The following is a 20770-nucleotide window of genomic DNA, read 5'->3' as shown; positions in this document are numbered from 1 at the left end:
CTCCGCGACGGAGCGCCTCACGACGTGCGGGAAACGCCGTAAAAATAAAAGCTGATTTATCGCTCTGCTCGAGAGTCCCGGGCCACGGAGCCACTGGTGCGCGCGCCCGCCCGCCGGGGGCCCCGCGATGACGCACCCGCGGACTCGGGGTAACGCGGGGCTTTCCCGCGGCCCCCCGCGCCGCCCGTTACCGCCCGCGCACGTGACCAACTCCCCGCCCCAGCCGGGCGCGCCCTGCGCATGCGCCCGCGGGCGGACTACACTTCCCGGCGCACCGCCGCGGACTACAGCTCCCAGAGGGAACCGCGCGGCACCTGCGCAGTGCCGCCTGGCGCTCGGGCCATTTAAATGTGTGTGAGGGAGACTGTGAAATGGCTGCGCAGGTCGCCGCGGTGCGCGCAGTGTCCCGGGCCCCGGAGGAGCCGCCCCCGCTCCCCTCGGGGGACCGGCCCGGCCGCCCCCGCGGTAGCGGGCGGCGGCGGCGGGGCCCCCCCGGCGAGGCGGCGGGCGGCAAGCGGGCCCGGCTGAGCCAGCAGCTGCTGGCGGGGCCCGGCCCGGCGGAGCCGCTGCCCCCGGCCGCCCTGCCCGGCCTGCCCGCCGCCGCCGCCGGGCTCTTCGCCTTCTCCCCCCTGAGCTTGCCACCGCCCGCCGCGCTCGAGGAGCGCCGCCACCACCACCACCGGCATCGCCCCGCCGCCGGCCCCGAGCCCGGCCGCCCGCCCGCCGGGCAGCCGCAGAAGGCGAGGCGGGGCAGCCCCGCGGAGGGGACAGCCGGGCGGCCCAGCAAACGAGGTGAGGGGGGGGGTGGGAGGGGCAGCGGGGCTGCCCGGCCGCCGCCCGCGACCCCGGGCCGCCGCCCGCTTCGGGTGCCCGGGGGCCGCTCGGCCGATGCGGATCGCCCCCGGAGGAGCTCGCCCGCCACGTCCCTGGGCGCCGGCCTCGTACGCCGCCGGCCTCGGCCTCGCCCGCGAAGGCGGGAGCGGAGCGGAGCGCTCGCCGCTCTCGGAGCGCAGAGCTGGGCTGTGTGCGCTCCCGCGGGGCTGTGCCGGGCAGCCTGAGCAGACCCTGGATTTAGTCCTTGTCGTCGCTTCCCGGCGTAGCGGGGCACGACACTTCCACTTCGTGACTGAGAGCGGAGCCCGGGTGTGCGTGGCGGAGGGACCTGCGCCGCGGCCATCCCTGCGGGGAGTGGGAGCGCTGGTGCTGCTGCTCGTACTCTAGTGCTGCTCCTCAGCATTGCCCTCACTGCACGTTCAAAATACAAGTGCTTTGATAGTAAAGCTTTCTTCCTGCTATGCTTGCATTAACATACTAGAACTGAGAAGCTGCTGGTTTGCTTTGTTTTGGTTTTGTAGGTGGTGTATTTTAATAAGTGCCCTGAGCTTTCTCTAATAGGAAGGCCAAAATGCCTCTGGATTCTGGGGTGGGGATGTCTTTTTTTTTTTTTTTTTAACTGTACAGAATGACTGTTTGAGTTCTGCTCACAAATATGGGATAGTAAAAAGCTTCTTGGTGGGAGAGATATCGATAAAAGACAATTTTAAAAGCTGCTGTAATAAAGATACTGTGTTTTGAATGATGTTTTGGGAGTATATGTGAAGGTACTGTGCCAAAGAAACCAAAGATGCACGTGCTTACAAAAGTTAGGTCTGTAGTGTAAACTCCAGACAGTACTGTCTTAAGAATGGGAAAAACTATTACGAGGAGAGACTTTTCACTACTGTTTAGTGCCTCTAAACCACTGTGTTTGAATAATGACTATAAAAGCTACTGGACTGTAAATTTCAAGCTTCAGCTTGATAAATGTTGATAAAACTACGGAAGTATGTTTTTGTAGGCTGGGAGTGTCACTGTCTGTCAGTTCTAACCCAGTAATCAAATGAGGCCTTCTTTTAATGGTGGCTGGAACACTGTTAAAATTACCATCTGAATTCCAGATTTTCAGAGGAAAGCTGTTTGCTAACCGGAAGTCTGAAGCTCTTCACTACTTGTCCTAGACTGCATATGTAGTGGGTATCAGATGGGGCTGGATTTCTTTTTCTGTCTTTCACTATTGTTTTTTATTTCTAAGTATAATCTAATTAAACTGCCTGTTTCTTTGACTATACTATTCATAACTTCGGCCACAAGTGACAGTGAACATTTCCAGTAATTTTGCTGTTTAATGGTAATACTAGCATGTTCAGTTATATGATGTCTAATAGTTTCAGACTAGCTGAGTTATTGGCACTGCTGTTGTTCTCCCTCACTGTGGGAGCCCATAGTTTGATGACCTGGTTATAGCTTTTTCTCAGTTTGAGGTACTGGACGCTTTCCGTTTATTTAAAAGAAGAATTAAAACTATATTTCCTTCAGGGTTGTCAGGCATTACCATATTGTTGCCGTGTAGCTTCACTTTATACAGAGTTTGCTCTCACTCTAGTAGTGGAACTCTGCTGTGTTCAGTGGATAAAGCGTGGTCAGGATAGCTTTTATCTTTAAAATAGGCCAGTGTTCACTGGAAGTTTTGAAATCCAGTGAGTGCTAGGTGTATGTCTGCTATTAGGGAATATCTTCAAACAGCAAGGTACTCTGAATTAAAACTAGTGCATATCTGAGGCTTTTAAACTATATCTAAAATTAGAAATGCTTAAAATAAGACACCTTTAACAACCAAAAACTAACTGAAAAACATCTACAGGGAAGTATTCCCAACAGCTCAGTGGTGGCATGAAATTCTTGTTTAGTTTCAGTTTGGAATCTCTGGTCCCACCAGAACAAAGATCTTCTGTGTGATTCGTATGTTCACTGCAGTTAGTAAAGCAGTATCTATACTTGAGAGCCTAGTGATCGGGTAAGCTTATGCATGCTTAACTTCTGAGTCTTCTAGAAAAGCTTATTCATAGAACTGTTCCAGTTGATTTACCAAAACAAGTGATAACACCGTTCTTTTCCTGGTTTCCCTAGCTGTAATTCAAAAATAAGGGCATTTGCTGTTTGTAAAGACTAACTGCAGTACTGTGAAAACTTGTATTTCAGGTCCTAAGACAACTGTACGAAGTTAGTATTGAGCAATCAACTCTTTCTTTGCTTCATGAGTAATTCTCTTCATTACACCAGGCTGTTAGGAAGATCAACCATTTTTAGTAAAGAGCTCCAAGACCAAACTAGTAATGATATAGTTAAATACTGTAGTTAGTCTAAGTAACTTGAAGCTGCATGTATTGATCATTACGCCTTTTCTGATAAATCAGTGTAACGTGATTTTTCTTCAACTTCCAAGTACTGCAAGAAAATAGAGTGAATACAAATTTGATAGCTTTGCAGACAAAAAAAGGAAAGAAGTTCCCTGTGCTGCAGGAAACAAACTTTAGCTATTGCATCTTCTAGTCAGATGTTACCTTCAGCAGCAGATTTTTAAGATTGCCATAGTTATCCTGGTAATACGGCTCTTAGAGGCTTATGTGCATTGTTGGCATGAAATAGTTCTTTGATTCAGGCAGATTAAAATCTTGTCTTGGCAATTGAATTTTTTAACAGCTGGACCATCAAAATTTCTAACTACCATTGTCACTTGCTAAATATTACTTGAATTAGTTTTTATTCCTAAAAAATGAGCAATTAAACTATTACATTTTGCCTAACAGAACTACTTTTTTACATTTTAATCTCTCAGCTTTTAGCATTTTACAGGTTGATTAACCTTAAAAAAAAAAAAAACAAAAAAAAAAACAAACCAACAACCTCTTAATTTCTAGCTCTGAATTAACAGAATAAGACTAGCGAAAGGTAGCTGAAGATGTGGATGTGATGATTTGGATCCTTTAATACGAACGACCAACAGTCTAAAATTATTTCTTTTCTTTTGGCCAGAAGTCTTGACTGCTTTAAGTATTTTTACTTTTAAATGTCAATAATGCTTGTACCTCTTCAGTTACACTCTGTTTTGCTTCTATATTGTGTATCCAAAATCAGGGAAGTGTTCTGTAATCAAAGTCTTAATGTTTGTTATGCATACTTGTTTATCCTCTTCCCCTGCATGGCACTGCCTTAAATGTCAGAAGTTATTAATGTACTTAATTATAGATGTTCTGAAATGTGGACTCCTTTTAAAGGTGTTGTAATGAAGAATTTCAATTTTTAATATTTTAAAATATTAAGCTTGAGTTTTGGAAGTTCTTAATTCAAGGCTTGCTTTGCATAACAACTAGATGCACTGTGGTTTTTGTTGTATAGTTTAAGTCTTGGAAGTCAAAAGTCAAGGTATTACTACTGGTCAGTCTCCCTGGGAATAGACAGCTTTAGCAAATGAGAGGTCTTAATTCTTTTTGGGTGAATATGCTGCAACTTTAGAACTCTAATCTTCTCGCTATTGTTGCTGCAGAAACTCCAGATGAAAATGGCAAAACCCAGCGAGCTGACAGTCTTATTATGAAGAAGATAAAGAAAAAAAAGAAAAAGAAACACCGGGAAGATGTGAGGGGAAAACGCCTGAAGATGTACAACAAAGAAGTGCAGACAGTGTGTGCTGGACTCACTCGCATTGACAAAGATACTCTATCTCAAGGACAGTGTGATAACTTAGAAATGAACAAGGAATCTTTCAGGTATCTGAAGGATGAGCAGCTCTGCAGACTGAACTTGGGTATGCAGGAGTACCGAATACCCCAGGGAGTACAAACACCATTTGTGACCCACCAGGAGCATTCTGTTCGCAGCAGCTTCTTGAAAACTGGCACTAAATTTAGTAACTTCATTCATGAAGAACATCAGTCCAATGGTGGTGCTCTGGTCCTTCATGCTTACATGGATGAACTCTCATTTTTGTCTCCAGTGGAGATGGAGAGATTTGCAGAAGAGTTTCTTGCGTTGTCATTCAGTGAAAATGATAAAAATGCAGCTTACTATGCTTTAGCCATAGTACATGGAGCAGCTGCTTATTTACCAGACTTCCTGGATTACTTTGCTTTTAACTTTCCTAACACTCCAGTGAAAATGGAAATTTTGGGCAAGAAGGACATTGAAACAACAACAATTTCAAATTTTCACTCTCAGGTAAGAACTGTTTAAAGGCATAAAAGTTGCACAACACCTAGGTTTGATTAATGTCATTAATCTGGAGCAGGGATGGGCTAAAACAGGTGAGACACGAGATTTTTTTTTTTCCAAGCAGATGAAAAAAGATGATATTGGGACTACTGCTACTGTGCTGTTTATTTCTGTTTCTGCTTAAAGCTCTTTTGCGTGCACTGGTAGATGGTGGATCACATTTCAGACACTGCTAACCGTGACCTGTAGAAAGATCTGCACTGATTTTCTTGCAGTCTTTCAGCTGATCTTCTAAACTTGGGAGAAGGCTTACATTGTTCAAAAGAATAGGCAAGTCTGTATTAAGAGTTGTATAGATTGCAAATACTAACGCTGCTTTTTCTATTCAATAGATCTGTTTTGTTGTGGGTTTTTTTGCAATGACATTACTTTTCAGGTTTCAGTATATCATTCACAACAAAGAAGCTTTTTTAACATCTCAATTCTATCTCTAGCTGATGCTGGGTGTTTAAACTTTACTGCCTCAGAGGTGTTTAGAATATATTTTTTAATTGCCTTTGAAAAAGGCTTTCACTTTATATACTACCTTGATTTCCACAGTAGGCTTAAACTATTTTACGTTCTCAAACAGTATCTCCATGTAACTTAAATGGATGCAACAGTAGTACCTAAACTGATTTCAAGATTCCCATACGAAAACCCTTTGCATCTGACTCTTGCAATCAAGCTTAGAAGGATCTATGAACATACATCAACATTAAAGTTTAGATCAGCTTGTTTCAAATAGAACAAAACCTCTTCCTGCTTAGTCTAGTCTGAGAACAGGTTCAAATTGCTGATTAAAGTCTTGAATAAAGACCTTAATTACTTTTACTGCTTCACCTGATGTAAGGAAAAACCTGAAACTCTGTAGTGGAGTGCACTTCAGTACTATTGGAACAGACCTTCTTTAACAGATTTTGAAATGGTAATGTTTGTGGATGGGCAGTGTAGATCTTCCCAGAGTTTACTAAATGCTTATAAGCAAGATTTGCATTGGAAAAGCAGTTACTGGTTTACAGAAAGTTACTGTATGGTCACTTGTGTGGAATCTTTTAATACTTCCCAGAATTTATCACAGATACCATTAAATTCGTAATTCCAATACTTAGCTTATGAATTTGACAATATCTGCTGCAGCACTTATTTTAAACCAGCTTCTGTTTCTTGGTTTAAGTAATTCTTTGCGCTAACAGATGCATCAGAGTGCATAGTACTCCAAAAAACAATCTGAGCATACAAACTGCTGCTATCAGCAGGAACACTTTTGCACAGTACACACCTGTGCTCTGCGGATGTGAAACTTGTCCACAGGTTAGGCTTTAGCCTAATGTATTGGTGATTTATCCGTGTTCTTTGACATCGTGATTATATTCTAATTTACTTTGAGTACATGCGATGACCCCCTAAAATGCAAAATTGGGGGTCAATTGGGTATTTCACAATTGCACTTCTTGGTGAATGTCTCAGTCTTGTGAACGTGAATAGCTTATACTATAAATACATGTGAGAAATGTATGGCAATAAATAAGAAGCTTCACTGGGTTATAGTCTGCTGGTATTTCAATTCTATTTTAAGTACCATCTAAACTTGATTAAGATTGAGTCATGACATAAGGTTCAGTTGGTCTAAAACACCTCTCTAAACCCAGCTTCAGCATGACCTGGTTAATCCTCTCTGAAGTATCTTAGTGTGGCTCACGGACTGAGCAAACAGAGTATAGTTGTCATGACTCTTAAAACAGCTGAAATATGAGTCTTCAGAGAATATAGAAGATGGTAAAGTATCTAGTTTAAGGATGCATTGAAGTTGTTGGTTTCAACTATGGTAACTGCATGCTGCTAAAACTCAAGTTTTGCAAGCTAGCTTATCTTTAAATAGAAGGCTAGAACGTTCTGTGTAAGAGAGCACAGGGAGGTTAAGGCTGGGTATTTTACTGTTAGTCCTTGGCAGCACTGTTGAGGAATGAACAGATTGGCTAAATTTTGCTTTTGGACCTTCCTGTGTGAGAAACTGTACAATGCAAAAGCACTTGATAGTTACGTCTTTGCAGACTAAATGTGTTACAGTATTGTATGCTGCAATAGTGATATTAATTGAAGATACTAAATTAAGTCACCTCCATTCTATGTTGAACTTTCTGTATGCATGAACTTGTTTGCTGTACTGAATCGTACTGTGGCAAGGGGATTTTGAGCATTAGGTAATCTTGAGTCCTGGAGACTTACTGTCAAGAAATCAAAATTTCATCTGTAAACTGCAAGTTAACTGAAAGTGAATGTGACTTTTGGCTTGTATGACATTCAGCTAGTTTGTATATCTTCTCAGGCAAACTGGATTTTAGTAGGTAGTGTCTCTAATTCAATATAAGGAACTTTAATCTGGAAGACTTCATAAAAATCTAGTGATAAGTAACTCTTGCAAGGTGAATTCCTTTGTTCTCAGGGCAGTGAGGACAATGTAAATTGAAAGTTTATAACAAAGCACTTCAATGTGTATTTGTAGTATAGCTGTTTGGTTTCTGTTTATTAAAATAATAAAGCTTCGGTGTTCTCTGGATTTTTTTGCTTGCATTGGCTCTGGCTCATTTGTTCTAATAATCTAGTGATAAACCTAGGCCTTAGTTTGGAGCTATTCACTTGGATCAAGAGCTTTCAAGATGCAAATCACCGAACAGTAATTTCTTCACATAAGGCCATACTTAAATTTGAGAGTTCTTAGGAGTGCAGCTAGAATGAACTCTTATTTTCCCTATCAGTTGCTTCAGTACAACTGCTTCTAGGTCTACTTAATGAATTGGAATATATCTAGACCAATTCTGCTTTCTTTCCAAGAAAAAAACCTGATCAGCTGCCTGATCAGCTCTTGATGTGGTCCAGAGAAGAGTTAGGCTGTCACAAAGGAGAGGGGGTTCTGAGAACATGCCAGGAAAGACTTGGGGGAAGTAGGTTTTGCATAAGCTGCTGTTCCTTCTGGGAAGGAGATGGGAGAAGCAGCCAACAGGTGATAAATTTTCCTACTCCTGCAACATACTGTTAGAAAAGGTTCCTCTATTCCTGACAGCTTGGCTAGTGAACCATATCCCAGTTTGGTTTTCTGCCCCATGTTAACTTTTCTTACTCCTGGAAAAAGTTCTCTTATTCTGGAAGGGCAATTTTTTTTTTTTTTCAGTAGAAGCTATCACAGTAGTCAAACACATAACCCTTGCTGTAAGGGCGTGTCACACTGTCCTTCCTTCTCTTGTAAATAGTAAGCCTTCCTGTGTTCTTGCTTGCTTCCTTGTAGCAAAGTGTTTGCATGGTTGGTTTTATAGATGACTTGACATACTAAAATACTGTCACTATCAACTGATACATGCTTTTCTTGAAATTAGAGAGAAAATTCTGAAACTTAACCTCATTTGTCTCAAGCTTATGTCTCATCTTTGTCTTCCTCTTACCCTATAGAGGTATACTGCTTCCTTAACCTTTCATGAGGCAGGGGCCTGAATTATCTCAGTAACATGTAAATACCAGGTATGTAACTTCCACAGGAAGTGCTGATGCTGTCTACTGATCTCACTTAAGTGTATGAAACACCCATAAACATACCAGTCAGCTGCTATGAAATGTCTCTATGAACACTGAAGAGCCAATTTTAAATACACCTATGACTTCACTTTTAGTGTGATACTGTCTGGAGTAGGGGACACATAGGGTAGCGATAAATGTTTGGCATTTTGAAAGGGCACGGCACACTTGAATGGTCTTACTAGCCTGATGGTCCTTTTATAGCAGTAAAGATAGAGCAGGATCTGATTTGTAGATAGTAGCAGTTAGCACTTATAGCACCACTAATGTTTTTAAAGCAGCATGGTGAACAACTTATGGCAATGGATGTGCTGTGCTAATAAGTTATTAACTTCTGACAGCCATGTAAACTGGAATGACTTGGGTTAAGTTCCTAAATAAGAACTGAACTTTAAACAAAAATAAGAAACTTTGAGGAAGGTCCTAGTGGATGCAAAAAAGTGACTTCAGGTGTTTCATAGTCTCATCTTTCTTCCCAGAAAAGGGGGATTCATGAAGATGGCTGTGAAATTAATACAGCTGTTAAGAGTGCATCTAGAGCACTTGATGAATGAAAGGTCAAAGGTCAAAGTAATTTGCAAGAAGGTGCAGCAAGTAGGTTACTTGGTCTTTCCTTTACAGTTGGCTGGTTTAGTGTCCTATGAGTAAGATAGATGCCTGTTCTTTTAGATGGTCATGAATGTGTTTGTTGTTACACGCAGGGTCTTAGCATGCTTCATATTCTTGAGACCACTAACCTAACCAGTGGTATTAGTATTTGTGCTGCTCTGGAGGAATTAAGGATGAGATAGAAACTATGTGTGAAGGAACTTTTTACAGCTTATTAAACTAGTAGACAGCTTCCCCTGTGATTGGGGTGCCTAAGATGTATACTGTAACCTGCTGGGGATTGCCATGAGTTGGTACATATTTTCAGTATAAACACATCCTGGTTTTAATTCTCAAGTGTATATATTTCTTTAAATTCTATTAAAAACTAGCAAAACACTGAAATCCAAGATTTCCTTAAAGTATTTCCAGTGTCTCCTTTATAGCTCTTGAATTATTTCCTGGTTTTTCATTGCATTCCAGTGCATTAAAAAAGTAATGTTAAAGCTTCTAGTTTTTCATTCCCTTTGGAAACATTACAAGGAAAAACTGTGTATGGTATTATAATTCATTTTAACTTGTGACAAACACCTGTGAAATACTAGTGAATCTCAACAGGTGGTTTCAATAGAACAAATCTCATCTGGAAGTAGTCTGTCTCCACTTACTTTCGTAGTACCAGGCAGTTAAAGTTAACTGGCTTAAGGACCAGAGCATTTCAGTCCTTAGTTCTCCTGTAGGTGCACACAACTAGACTAATGCTACAGTTTTCCAGTACTACTATTCTGAATTGCATTGTAGCTAGTTAATGGAATTGTTCCACTTTACTGATGTTAGATATGAACCTTTACCAGTAATGTTCTAGTAGGATTTGGGGACTTAACTTCCTCTTAAGGCAACGGCCAAAAAGAATTAACAGCCTCTGAGGCTAGTGCCTGGTTCATAAAATCTGTCTGGTCAAGCCCAGAAAGTTAGTATGTGCTTGTTCAGGTGCTGCTGCTGGTCTTGATGCACTTGGAGGTAGCGTGCTTGAGCTGCACAGCAGTGTTCTTTCTGTGTGTGCCTTAGGGTGGAAACTTCTGCACATGCATGTAGAGGTGATGTGGTATGGTAGTTGGCTTAGGGCTGAGGAATAAAGCTATATGTGAGGTTGTCTTTGGCTCCTACTTAGCTTTTAATTAACGTGTAAGTGTGTGAAATCAATGCAGAACTGCTGACTGCATATATATATATATATATAAAAGATTAAAAAAAGGAGGTCTCTGGAAATAGGGGTGAGCTAAACTCCTATAATTAAGAAGCTAAATATCTATGGTTGCTGCTAGAGGATAAAATTGCAGCAGTAACTGTAACTCCTGCTTTATTAGTCTCTCTTAATTTACCTTTAACAACTTTATGCAGTAGTTTAACTATATCAGGTTTGTTGGCTAAACCGCAAAACTTAAAACTAAGGTATTTCATACATATATCTATAAATGGAGTTATAAAAGGTACCACACTTTCTGAACATGACTATAAAATTGCAGATTTACCAGTAAAGCTCAGTCCTTTGTACCTGTCCCACCCCTTAGCCATGGAGGTTGGCTGTAGTTTTTCACTGCTAGAAACACTTGATGGTTGTAGACAGGCTGCTGAAGAGTGGTGGAAGGCTGGTGCTCAGACACAGTTGAGTATACAAAACAGACTAATTTCGGCAGAATTTCTGATCTTTTAAGATTGAATAGCTGCTGCATCTACATAGAACCTACTCTGGGGCCATATGGCATGCTATAGCTGCAGTCCATAGGACAAGACTAGAAAACACTGGAGTCTTGCCAGCGGTTCTCCGGGAACAGGAAATTGGCAGGAAAAGTTTCCAGATGACCTGGGAAAGTGGGACAGTCTGTGCTACAGCAAAAAGCTGTAAGTGAGCTTAAAGTGTTTCTGGTCACAGCTGTGACAGCAGGTTATTTTGCAAATGGTAATCTTAAAATCGTTGGATATGAACACTGGATTTCTAGCTAGGCCTCTTATTTCCTCTATTTTTTTTGTTCAATTTTTTGTGTAGACTATAGCAATATTATCAGAACCACCTAGATTTTTTGCTGCAGTCACAGGGAAAAAACCTATAGGACATGACTGAAATGAAGAATGCATGTATTTCAGTAGTGTACAGTTTGAAATGTAGAAGCAACAGTTTGCACAAATCAGTAGAGAGTTTAAGTTTGCTGGTGAAAGACTGAGTCAGAATGAAACTTTGTGTGGTAGATTTTTCAAGTCAGCCTGGAAGTGCTGAATTGTTCCTGAATTAGTCAAATGCTAACTTGCTGTTACTCAAACTTTAGAAGTATTTCCTGTCAGTAGTACAGACAGGAGTTCTTTTCTCTTGGGACACCCTATGGGCATCTGTTCTAAACAGTCTCTGTGCATATTCACAAAGGCATCTCCAATGAAATAGATGTAGGTGAGTCCAAGATTCATCTCAGCTGTGGCCTGGTGTATTACATTAATCAATTTTGATTTCTTGTAACAGAACTAAAGCTGTGGTGGGTACTGTCTTTTCCTTTCTGGCCACTCAGGTCAATCGAACATACTGCTGTGGAACCTACAGAGCAGGACCAATGCGGCAGATCAGTCTTGTTGGAGCTGTGGATGAAGAAGTTGGAGACTACTTCCCAGAATTTCTAGATATGTTAGAAGAATCTCCATTTCTCAGAGTAAGCAGTAACTTGTGATGTTTTGTTTAGAGCACTAGAGGTATTTAAACAATTCCTAAGTTTTACATATTTCCAAGTAATTATAAACCATAAAGTATTTTCTCTATTGATGTGCTTATCTTTTGGGCTACTGAGGTACGTTCTTTCCTGTGTCCAAATGAAAGGTACTGAATTAGGTAGCTACAGCTCTGTGAATAATCAAAAAATTAAATATAGTTTATCAGATATATATATGTGCATTACTTAATCATCTACTAACCTAAAAACTAAGTTTGATAAAGTTAGTTTGGAATATATTTTACCTCTCGAACTTATTTTAGTTTCTATGCAATTCTTTTGACAGCAAATTTGAACCAGTTTTACCAAAGGCATCATTTAATTTTTCTATCTTACCCAGTGTTTTGTGTTATGTGTGTTTTGTGGCTTGTTTTGTTTTTGCTTTCTTTTAGATGACTTTGCCCTGGGGTACTCTTTCTAGTCTCAGACTTCAGTGCAGGTCACAGAGTGATGATGGTCCCATAATGTGGGTGAGACCAGGAGAGCAGATGATCCCAACAGCTGATATGCCAAAATCGCCATTCAAACGGCGCCGGTAATGTTTTGTTTTCCTATCCGTATTAAAGGTAAACCACTGTAGTTATGCCTGTGTTAGATTTGAGAACAAAACCTAAATACTTTGTGTAACTAGTTCTTCAGAAGGATAATTTGCCGATTTAAGCTTCAATTTAATTTCTATTACTTATGATGGTTATTTTATTTCATGACTTTTCATAGTAGTATGTCCTAGATCAGTGCTTTATTAAGATTTAAACTTTTTATTTAAACTTCAGGAGACTTGTTTTATTAATCATATTTCTGTGGAAAGAACTAAGTTGGTGGCGAGGGCAGGTGAAGTGCTCTAAAACAGCAGAGATCCTTAAACTGTTCATGTCACATTTTAATGTTAGTGCTAAAGCACTCGTAATACTGTCTGCCTTCTCAGAAAATACTGTAGTATACATATATACTTGCTGTCTTTCTCAGTGTGCTGTAGAACAAATTTTAGGAGATAAAGAATTGGAAGCATATTTTAATTGTAACTTCAAGCAGAATTTTTGGACATACTACCAAATAAGTAAACTTTATCTATTAAAATAGCCCTATTGTACATACCATTAAATTCATTGTACTTTGCTATATTTGTTTCAATCTCTTGTTGTGTAAATACCAAGGAAAAAAAAAAAAGAGGGAAGTGCTTTGGTCTTTGATTTTGAAGCCTGCAGCACACAACTTTTTAAGGTTATTTTAATACAAGTACTTACTTTTTTTTAGTAGTCTAAAACATTTTTTAGTATGTCTTTTTATTGTGTTGTAGGTCAATGAATGAAATAAAGAATCTCCAGTACCTACCTCGGACCAGTGAGCCCCGCGAGGTTCTGTTTGAAGACAGAACAAGAGCTCATGCTGATCATGTGGGCCAAGGGTTTGACTGGCAGAGTACAGCGGCTGTCGGTGTTCTGAAGGCTGTACAGTTTGGGGAATGGTAGGTGCCACAGAAACACAACTGCTCTAGTAGGGAAGGGGTAATTCTGAACGTTTTCTCTTTTAAAAAAAGTCATAGAATCCTAGACTGGTTTGGTTTGGAAGGGACCTTAAAGTCCCCCCAGTGGCACCCCCTTCCCCCAGCCCAGGGTGCTCCCAGCCCCGTCCAACCTGGCCTTGAACCCTTCCAGGGAGGGGGCAGCCACAGCTGCTCTGGGCAACCTCATAGGGAAGATTTTCTGCTTTCTACCTAATCTAAATCTGCCCTCTGTCAGTTTAAAACCATCACCCCTCATCCTACCCCCACCCCCTGACCCAGAGTCCCCCCCCACCTTCCCTGCCCCCCCTTTAAGCCCTGGGAGGCCGCTCGAAGGTCCCCCCGGAGCCTTCTCTTCTCCAGGCTGAACCCCCCCAACTCTCTCAGCCCGGCCCCCCAGGGGAGCTGCTCCAGCCCCCCCAGCATCTCCGTGGCCTCCTCTGGCCCCGCTCGAGCAGCTCCGGGTCCTTCTGCTGTTGGGGGCCCCCGAGCTGGCCCCAGCACTGCAGGGGGGTCTCCCCAGAGCGGAGCAGAGGGGGACAATCCCCTCCCTGGCCCTGCTTGGGATTGCCCCGACCCACGGGCAGGATCTTGCCCTTGGCCTTGTTGCACTCCAAGAGGTTTTCCCGGGCCCCCCTCTCCAGCCTGCCCAGGTCCCTTGGGATGCCACCCCTACCCTCCAGTGTGTCCCCACTCCACACAGCTCGGGGCCATGGGGGAACTTGCCGAGGGTGCATCGATCCCACTGTCCGTGTCCCAACAAAGATGTTAAACAGCACCGGGCCCAGCCCCGACCCCTGAGGAACGGCACTCGTCACTGCTCTCCACTTGGACATCGAGCCATTGACTGCAAATCTTGGAGTGTGACCATCCAGCCAATTCCTTATCCACTGAGTGGGCCATCTGACAAATCCATGTCCCTCCAGTTTAGAGACAAGGATGTCATGCAGGACAGTGTCAAAAATTCCTTGGAAAACAAGCCTAATGAAATAAGTGGTTTAAACCCTATAATGGGATAAATGCTGTCTAGAGCTTGAAAAACACAGGCTATATACTTACTCTTTTTCCCTCTTCTTGAGGCAGTAGAAAAGTTGTAACAGCAGTTTGCAGAAAATTCTAGTGAAATACAAAGTAAGCCTTAAGATACTGTGCCTGGACCAATAACTGTGATTGTCCTTTTCCTGAATAGGTATATTAATGCTAACTTCTGTAACAGTGATCTAACAACTCACTGTAATTAATTTCACAGCTACAGTGCTTTCTCATTTTGTGTACCCAGGACATTTCTGTCGATTTTGCACAAAAACTAGGCTTGCATCGCTGTTGTTTCTAGCAATTACAGTAGAAATTGGATAACATCATTAGCAATGTCATTAGATTTTCATATGAATAAAAGGTGCCAGAACTTCCTTTACTCTGATTCACAGCTGTTGAATAAAATCCAGTTCCACATTGCTTGGGCTTAAGGGTTACTTTGTTACTTTCCTTTTTTTCTTTAATACAGAATGATTCTGTCTAATTATAGAATGGAAAAATTGAGGCAAATTGTAGTTCCTAGAACATACAGAGGACTTTGATAGTGGCAATTTGAACCTAGTTTTTGGACATTTCAGTTTAGTATTTGTCCATGAAAGCATCACTTCTGTTGTGCATGCATCAAGAAAGAAAAATGGAAACAAATCTATGAATTATACCTCCTTTTCAAAATAATACATGTATTGAGAAGTGACGAGACTTTGCACAGTATAAAATCGAAGTGGTTCATTGGTTCAATTAAACTTTCTGTTGGAAAGAGCTATAATTCTCTAACTCAAATTCTTCAAAAATTCCTGGGATTCTCTTCTTTTTTTAGGAGTGACCAGCCTCGTATAACCAAAGATGTGGTTTGTTTCCATGCTGAAGATTTCACTGATGTTGTGCAGAGACTTCAGCTGGACCTGCATGAACCTCCAGTGTCACAGGTATTGAATCTTCTCTAGTGACAGCTCATTCTTAGCATTTTGGAATAGCTTCTGACAGTTTTCAGGTTCTGTGTAGTCAACCCTTTTGTATCTTCAGTGGCCCTCCATTCACAGCTCTCTTGAGCAATTTCCCTTCTTATGTTACAAAATAGAATAGTTCAGTTGGAAGGGACCTACAACAGTCATCTAGTCCAACTGCTTTTCCTTTTCACCAAGCTGGGATTTATGTTGTCAATCATATGTGCTATAGAAAGAACTAGAAGTTGATTAAGAAGTCATGTATGCTTGTTTCTGCTTTTTCTTAATATACTGATGTTGTCTTAAGATGTGAAGGCATCTAAACTCAGTCCTGTCAGCCAAAACAGGGCAGCCTCATGCTGAACCTACTGTTTTCAGCTGTAACTGTAGAATGTTCTTAACTCTTCACTGTCTGCTCCTAAGATGTGCACATTAGATAAATTATATTTTAAAAGTCCAGTTTTCATGTAAATTTTAAGTTTTACCTGTTAAACATGAAACATTCTGTTTTAGACACGAAGTATGTTGAAAATAGATGGATATTGACTTGCTTACTCTAAACAGAGCATACCACTAACTTTACCATCTTTCCTTCTCTCAGTGTGTTCAATGGGTGGATGAAGCCAAACTAAACCAAATGAGACGGGAAGGCATTCGCTATGCTAGAATTCAGTTGTGTGACAATGACATCTACTTCATCCCTAGAAATGTCATTCATCAGTTCAAAACAGTGTCAGCAGTCTGCAGCTTAGCCTGGCACATAAGACTTAAACAGTATCACCCTGTGGGGGAGACTCCTCAAAATTCAGAAAGCAATTCAAGCTTGAACAGTAGTGTTCCTGGAAAGACAGAGTCAGAAGGTGAACCCCAATGTGTGAGTGTAAAAATAGAGTCTGAAGAACCAGGTATAGAAATGCAGCTTACAACAGGGGTGCTCTCCTCCTCTGTTTCTTCAATATCAGGACTTGTGCAGCCAGATCAGGTGGCGCAGCCCCTTCCAGGTTTTAAAATAGAGTCTGATCAGCAACACAATCCACAGGATCATGCAGGCTCTTCTGTGTGATATGTATATAATCAAACATTTTTTTAACAACTTTTTAAAATTTTGATGTGAAGTTATAGTTTTATAACTGGCTTATGTTTTATTGGAGAAATCTTGCCTATAATTCTATAAAGAAAGGTGACATTCCAAAATGTCAAGCATATCTTTTTTACACAGATTATGCAAAATTCAAGTTGTATTTTAACCCCTTAGTACAACCTGTAACAGTGGTCTACCACTTCTTTCTGTTTAAGTAAAGAGATATTGAATATCTCCTCAAAGTCAGAATGAAATTCCTCCAGGAACATAAAATAATTGAACTACATTGGTCAGTGTTATTTCCCTACTTTTTCTTTATCTCTAATATTCACCAGAAAGTAATGCTTTTGTAGCAGACTTGCAAAGTGACTTCCCCATCTCATTTTAATTGCTTAAAAAAAAAAGTAAGCACAGCACTTTTGATGATTTGTGAAATTTTTGGTATGTGTGTTCTTGGTTCTTGACACGTTGGTTTATATGCAAGTTGGGTTTATATATGAGCTATAGAAACTGATCTCTTTCTTACAGTTCCTACAAAGGTGATCTGTAAAATTAACTGAAGAAAGTGTCTGATCCTGTTGAAATGCAATGACTTACTGACCTAATACTTTCATAGCACTGCTTATGTTGTTTGGTGTGAGGGTTTTGCTTCCAAAATACATCTTCCCTGAACATAATTATTACTAGTGTCCAAATTAGAGAACCTATTGGTAGTCTTGTGGAGGAAACTGCTATCTTTGAGCACTTTAAGGCTTTAAAATACTAACCAACTTGGCAGCTTGTTTTGATCAGGTCGTAATGTGTCCGACGGAGCCACACTTTCCCTTGTACTGATGCACTTATATATTAGCATTGAGTTGGTAACTGACTTACACAGCAAGGCTGTAACTCTAGGAAGTTCTATATTACTATTTCACAATAAAAAGTATTATGGCATTGGACTGCTTTTTCCCTGTGTAGCTTCCGGGTGCCCAGGTACTGTGGAAAAATCAGTGGCACATGCTACATGTGTAGAGTGTCAGCTATCAACAGTTTTTAAATATTTCAATATTTCTGGATGTTAAAGTGTAATCTGTATTTGACTTTCACTCACCCCATTTATTACAGCCCTTTCCAGTCATCAAAAGGAAGAGTCCTGCCCCTTTCTCCCTTTCCCTTCCCCCTCCCCACATTTAGAGTACAAGTTGGGTTTTGGTGCAACTTAAGCTGTTTCCAGATAACTTTATTTGTTCTAATCCTCACTGGGGTAGGAAGGATTTGAAACACTATGTTAGACTAGACAAAAGCAAAGATGCTGTGTTAGTTCTGGATGCATCTTTTTAATATCAATTATTACTCTTCTCTTTATAAGGGTCTCTAAAATATGTTACTCTATTATAAATCTTACTTTGTGCAATATTGTTTGTGTAGGCTTTTATATACATATTAGCACCTCAGTGTAGAGGTCACTATTTTAAACTGATAGAAAAATAATCATCAGAAGATACTGCAGTGATTAGTTAGAACCTGTATTACTCCTTATGTGTATGTATGTATTGTCTTCGGTACAAAAATGAGGACTAGGAAATATTTCAATTTAAAACTAATTTACAGATTGAAGTGGTAGTGACTTGTTTAGTAATCTGTGTAAATAAGGTGTTAGAATGGAAAGCTTTTATGATGAAAAGTAATGTGATTCATGCAGGGGTGTAATTTAATCTTAGCAGAAATTCTAGATGACCCAGACTGGTTCATAAATGAGCCGTCTGTTCTCTGGTGGGTTTTTCCACTTTTTATGTTGAGAGGAATTTCATAGCTTTAAGGGTTGTGCAAAGTAAAATTCCTCACAGGCAATAGTGGTTTCAGTTCATCCTTCACATGCAACGATCGTATTACCCAAGGGTGTTCTTTCCTTTTTACGAAGTCTGCTAGTCTTCCAAGTGCCCATTTCACTTCTCACATGTGCTATTCTTTGGTCGTGTCAGTAGAGGTACATCAATAAGGTGGCTGTTCTTTGACGGCCAGCACTGCGTACAATCACTCAGGAATTGACAAATCTGCAGATACTACAGTGAGTCTGCAAACATAACTTTAAAGGCAGAATAAACAGATTAAGAGCCCCCATACACCAACTTGTCTGTTTTATAGTGAAAGTTGAATGAAGAGGGAATCAATTTGGATGTCCTCTGTAAATTCTAATAGCATGTTTCCAAATGGATAAAGAAAGGAGACCAGAGTGGCTCATGTTGCTTTCAAAACTGTAGCTTTAGTGAAATCCGTGACTACAGCCTGAAATGTCTGGAAAACGCTCTGACTTATCTCTTTGGGTGGAGAGACATGACAAATAGTATCATGCTCTCTTTATGTTCTGTTCAATTACTAACTTAATACCTGATGTCAGATTTAAATACAGAAACGTATCTTCAAATGACTTGAATATTGCTGATGCTGTTCTAGCATGCTTGGAAGATGGAGGAAGAGAGGAGCAAACTTTATAACAACCTTGTTTCCTGAATACATTACCAGCTTTGGTACGCTTTAGCCAAACTGGCACAGTACTTTCAAACTTCACCTCGATTCTGGATGTAAAGCGTGAGAGGGATTGTTTGTGAAGCCGATCACTGTACTGTGTAGTTTCAGTTGCACTGAAAACAACAGAGCAGAATTAGGACAGTACCTTGATGTGAAAGATGCAAATGTTTTCTGGAACAAGACATGTAGAATACTGATTTTTGTAAGACGTAGCTGTTTAGCAACAAAGTAGTGTGTTCGAGCCTCTTAGTGTTTGCTGAGCAAAGCAAATCTCTGGGTAGGTCCAAGTAAATATTTCTGTGCATATCTCATGTTAAATAGCTGGCTGTTTGCATTTCTCTAATAATTCATAAAACAGCCTACATAATGAGATAATCAAACTTCAGCAAATTTCATGGGTGGTTCTAGTAGTTCTCAGCAGTACCCAGATTCTGAACAGCTCGTGAGTGTGAATGTGCTGGCCAGTTACTGTAAATCCTCAGTTCTCCACTCCGGAGGATCTGCCCTGTAGTAGGTGTTTTAGTCGACAGGTAGAAGATACTCCAGCTTTTAGGCTGGAGCCAACTGCTAATTGACCAAGCGCTCTGTCTATAAAGAGTGATCAGCTCTGAGATATGGAACTCAGGCTTAGGCATCTATTTTAAATAAAGTGCTGTTGATTAAAACTGTCACCTGGGATAAGGGTGAGTAGCGCAGCTGTGCTATAAGTGGGACTAGCAAAATGCAATTTAAAGATGAAATATCAGTTAGCTTCCGTTTCCTCTCTCTTTTAGATACGCTAGAAGTCATTTTGTGCAGATACTTGACACGTTCTCTTCCAGGAAGGTGAGACACTCAGCGAAGTGTTCTCAGGGGATTTATAATCACCATTTTCCACAGGTATAGATCTTGCTATACAGAGAAAGGGCTCTCTGCTGTGCTCTGTCAGTTTTCCTGCACGTTACAGTTTAGTTCCCCTGGACGAGGCTAATTGTCAGAGCTTTTCCCACAGGCGTGAGCTCAAGTCCTTAATCTGGCGTGGCCTGATGTTTTCAGGTTTGAATCAACTGAGTAATAAACTCTGGAACTGTAGTTTCTGAGGAGTGCTAAGTGTTGGCAGCTCTACTCGCTGAAGGGGTGCGGGAAGAGGGGAAGGCTCGTTTCTGCTCCTGGAAAAGCGGCCTCTCCCCCCGCCCCAAAAGCTCACCCGGTACGTTCTTGTCCTGCCCGGTGAGAAGTCCCAGCGCCTGTGGCAGCCCTGGGGCAATGGCACAGTGGCTGAGGTGGTGTCTGCAGGGCACTCCGAGTGTCTAGAGAAATACACACGCTTCTGATTTCTTTGTACAACATGTAAAGAGACTTCTGTATTGCTGTTTTTGTGATTTAATTTGATTTTGATTGGCAGCTATGATTTTTTTCTGTGGTTTTAATTTATCTAAGGTCTCTGCCTACAGAGGACATGTACAATTGCCTGGAAGACTGTTTGCTTTGTGCGGCCTTAGTATATTTATTGACATTAGCAAGTGTTTCAAAGAGGTTTTACAATGAGTAGTGCGGCGATGGAGCGCTCCAGCCTCTGTGTGAATACTCTAACGCAGTGCATTTCTGTCAGTAGCTGACTGTACACGAGTGTCAAACTGTTAAGCTATTTCTTTGTAAAATAGTCCAACGGAATGCATAGAATTTTTTCCTGTAAAGTATTTTTTTAATAAACAAAGTCTGATTTTTGTCCTTTACCTGC

The 20770-nt window shown here is 41.1% G+C and overlaps 1 protein-coding gene across 1 annotated transcript; it reads left to right on the top strand.

The window, feature by feature from the left end:
• The first annotated feature begins 344 nt into the window (after positions 1-344).
• Positions 345-20765, top strand: RSBN1 (round spermatid basic protein 1). The gene is made up of 7 exons (XM_042800136.1): positions 345-792; positions 4364-5034; positions 11784-11921; positions 12371-12513; positions 13276-13443; positions 15332-15440; positions 16060-20765. The coding sequence occupies exons 1-7, from the start codon at positions 372-374 to the stop codon at positions 16519-16521; spliced, it is 2112 nt and encodes a 703-aa protein (XP_042656070.1). The 5' UTR covers positions 345-371; the 3' UTR covers positions 16522-20765.
• Positions 20766-20770: the final 5 nt, after the last annotated feature.

Source organism: Tyto alba, unplaced genomic scaffold (genome assembly GCF_018691265.1).
Source record: "Tyto alba isolate M040663 unplaced genomic scaffold, T.alba_DEE_v4.0 Super-Scaffold_30, whole genome shotgun sequence".
Lineage (NCBI taxonomy): Eukaryota > Metazoa > Chordata > Aves > Strigiformes > Tytonidae > Tyto > Tyto alba.
The sequence above is the reverse complement of the archived record's forward strand: the minus strand, read 5'-3'. Positions and strand labels throughout refer to the sequence as shown.

What these genes read in the sequence shown, in the direction of transcription:
- RSBN1 (XM_042800136.1), top strand. Translation starts at nt 372, where the DNA reads ATGGCTGCGCAGGTCGCCGCGGTGCGCGCAGTGTCCCGGGCCCCGGAG. An exon ending in TCGCCATTCAAACGGCGCCG is followed by an intron (nt 12,514 to 13,275) that starts GTAATGTTTTGT and finishes ATTGTGTTGTAG; the next exon opens with GTCAATGAATGAAATAAAGA. An exon ending in GCTGTACAGTTTGGGGAATG is followed by an intron (nt 13,444 to 15,331) that starts GTAGGTGCCACA and finishes TTCTTTTTTTAG; the next exon opens with GAGTGACCAGCCTCGTATAA.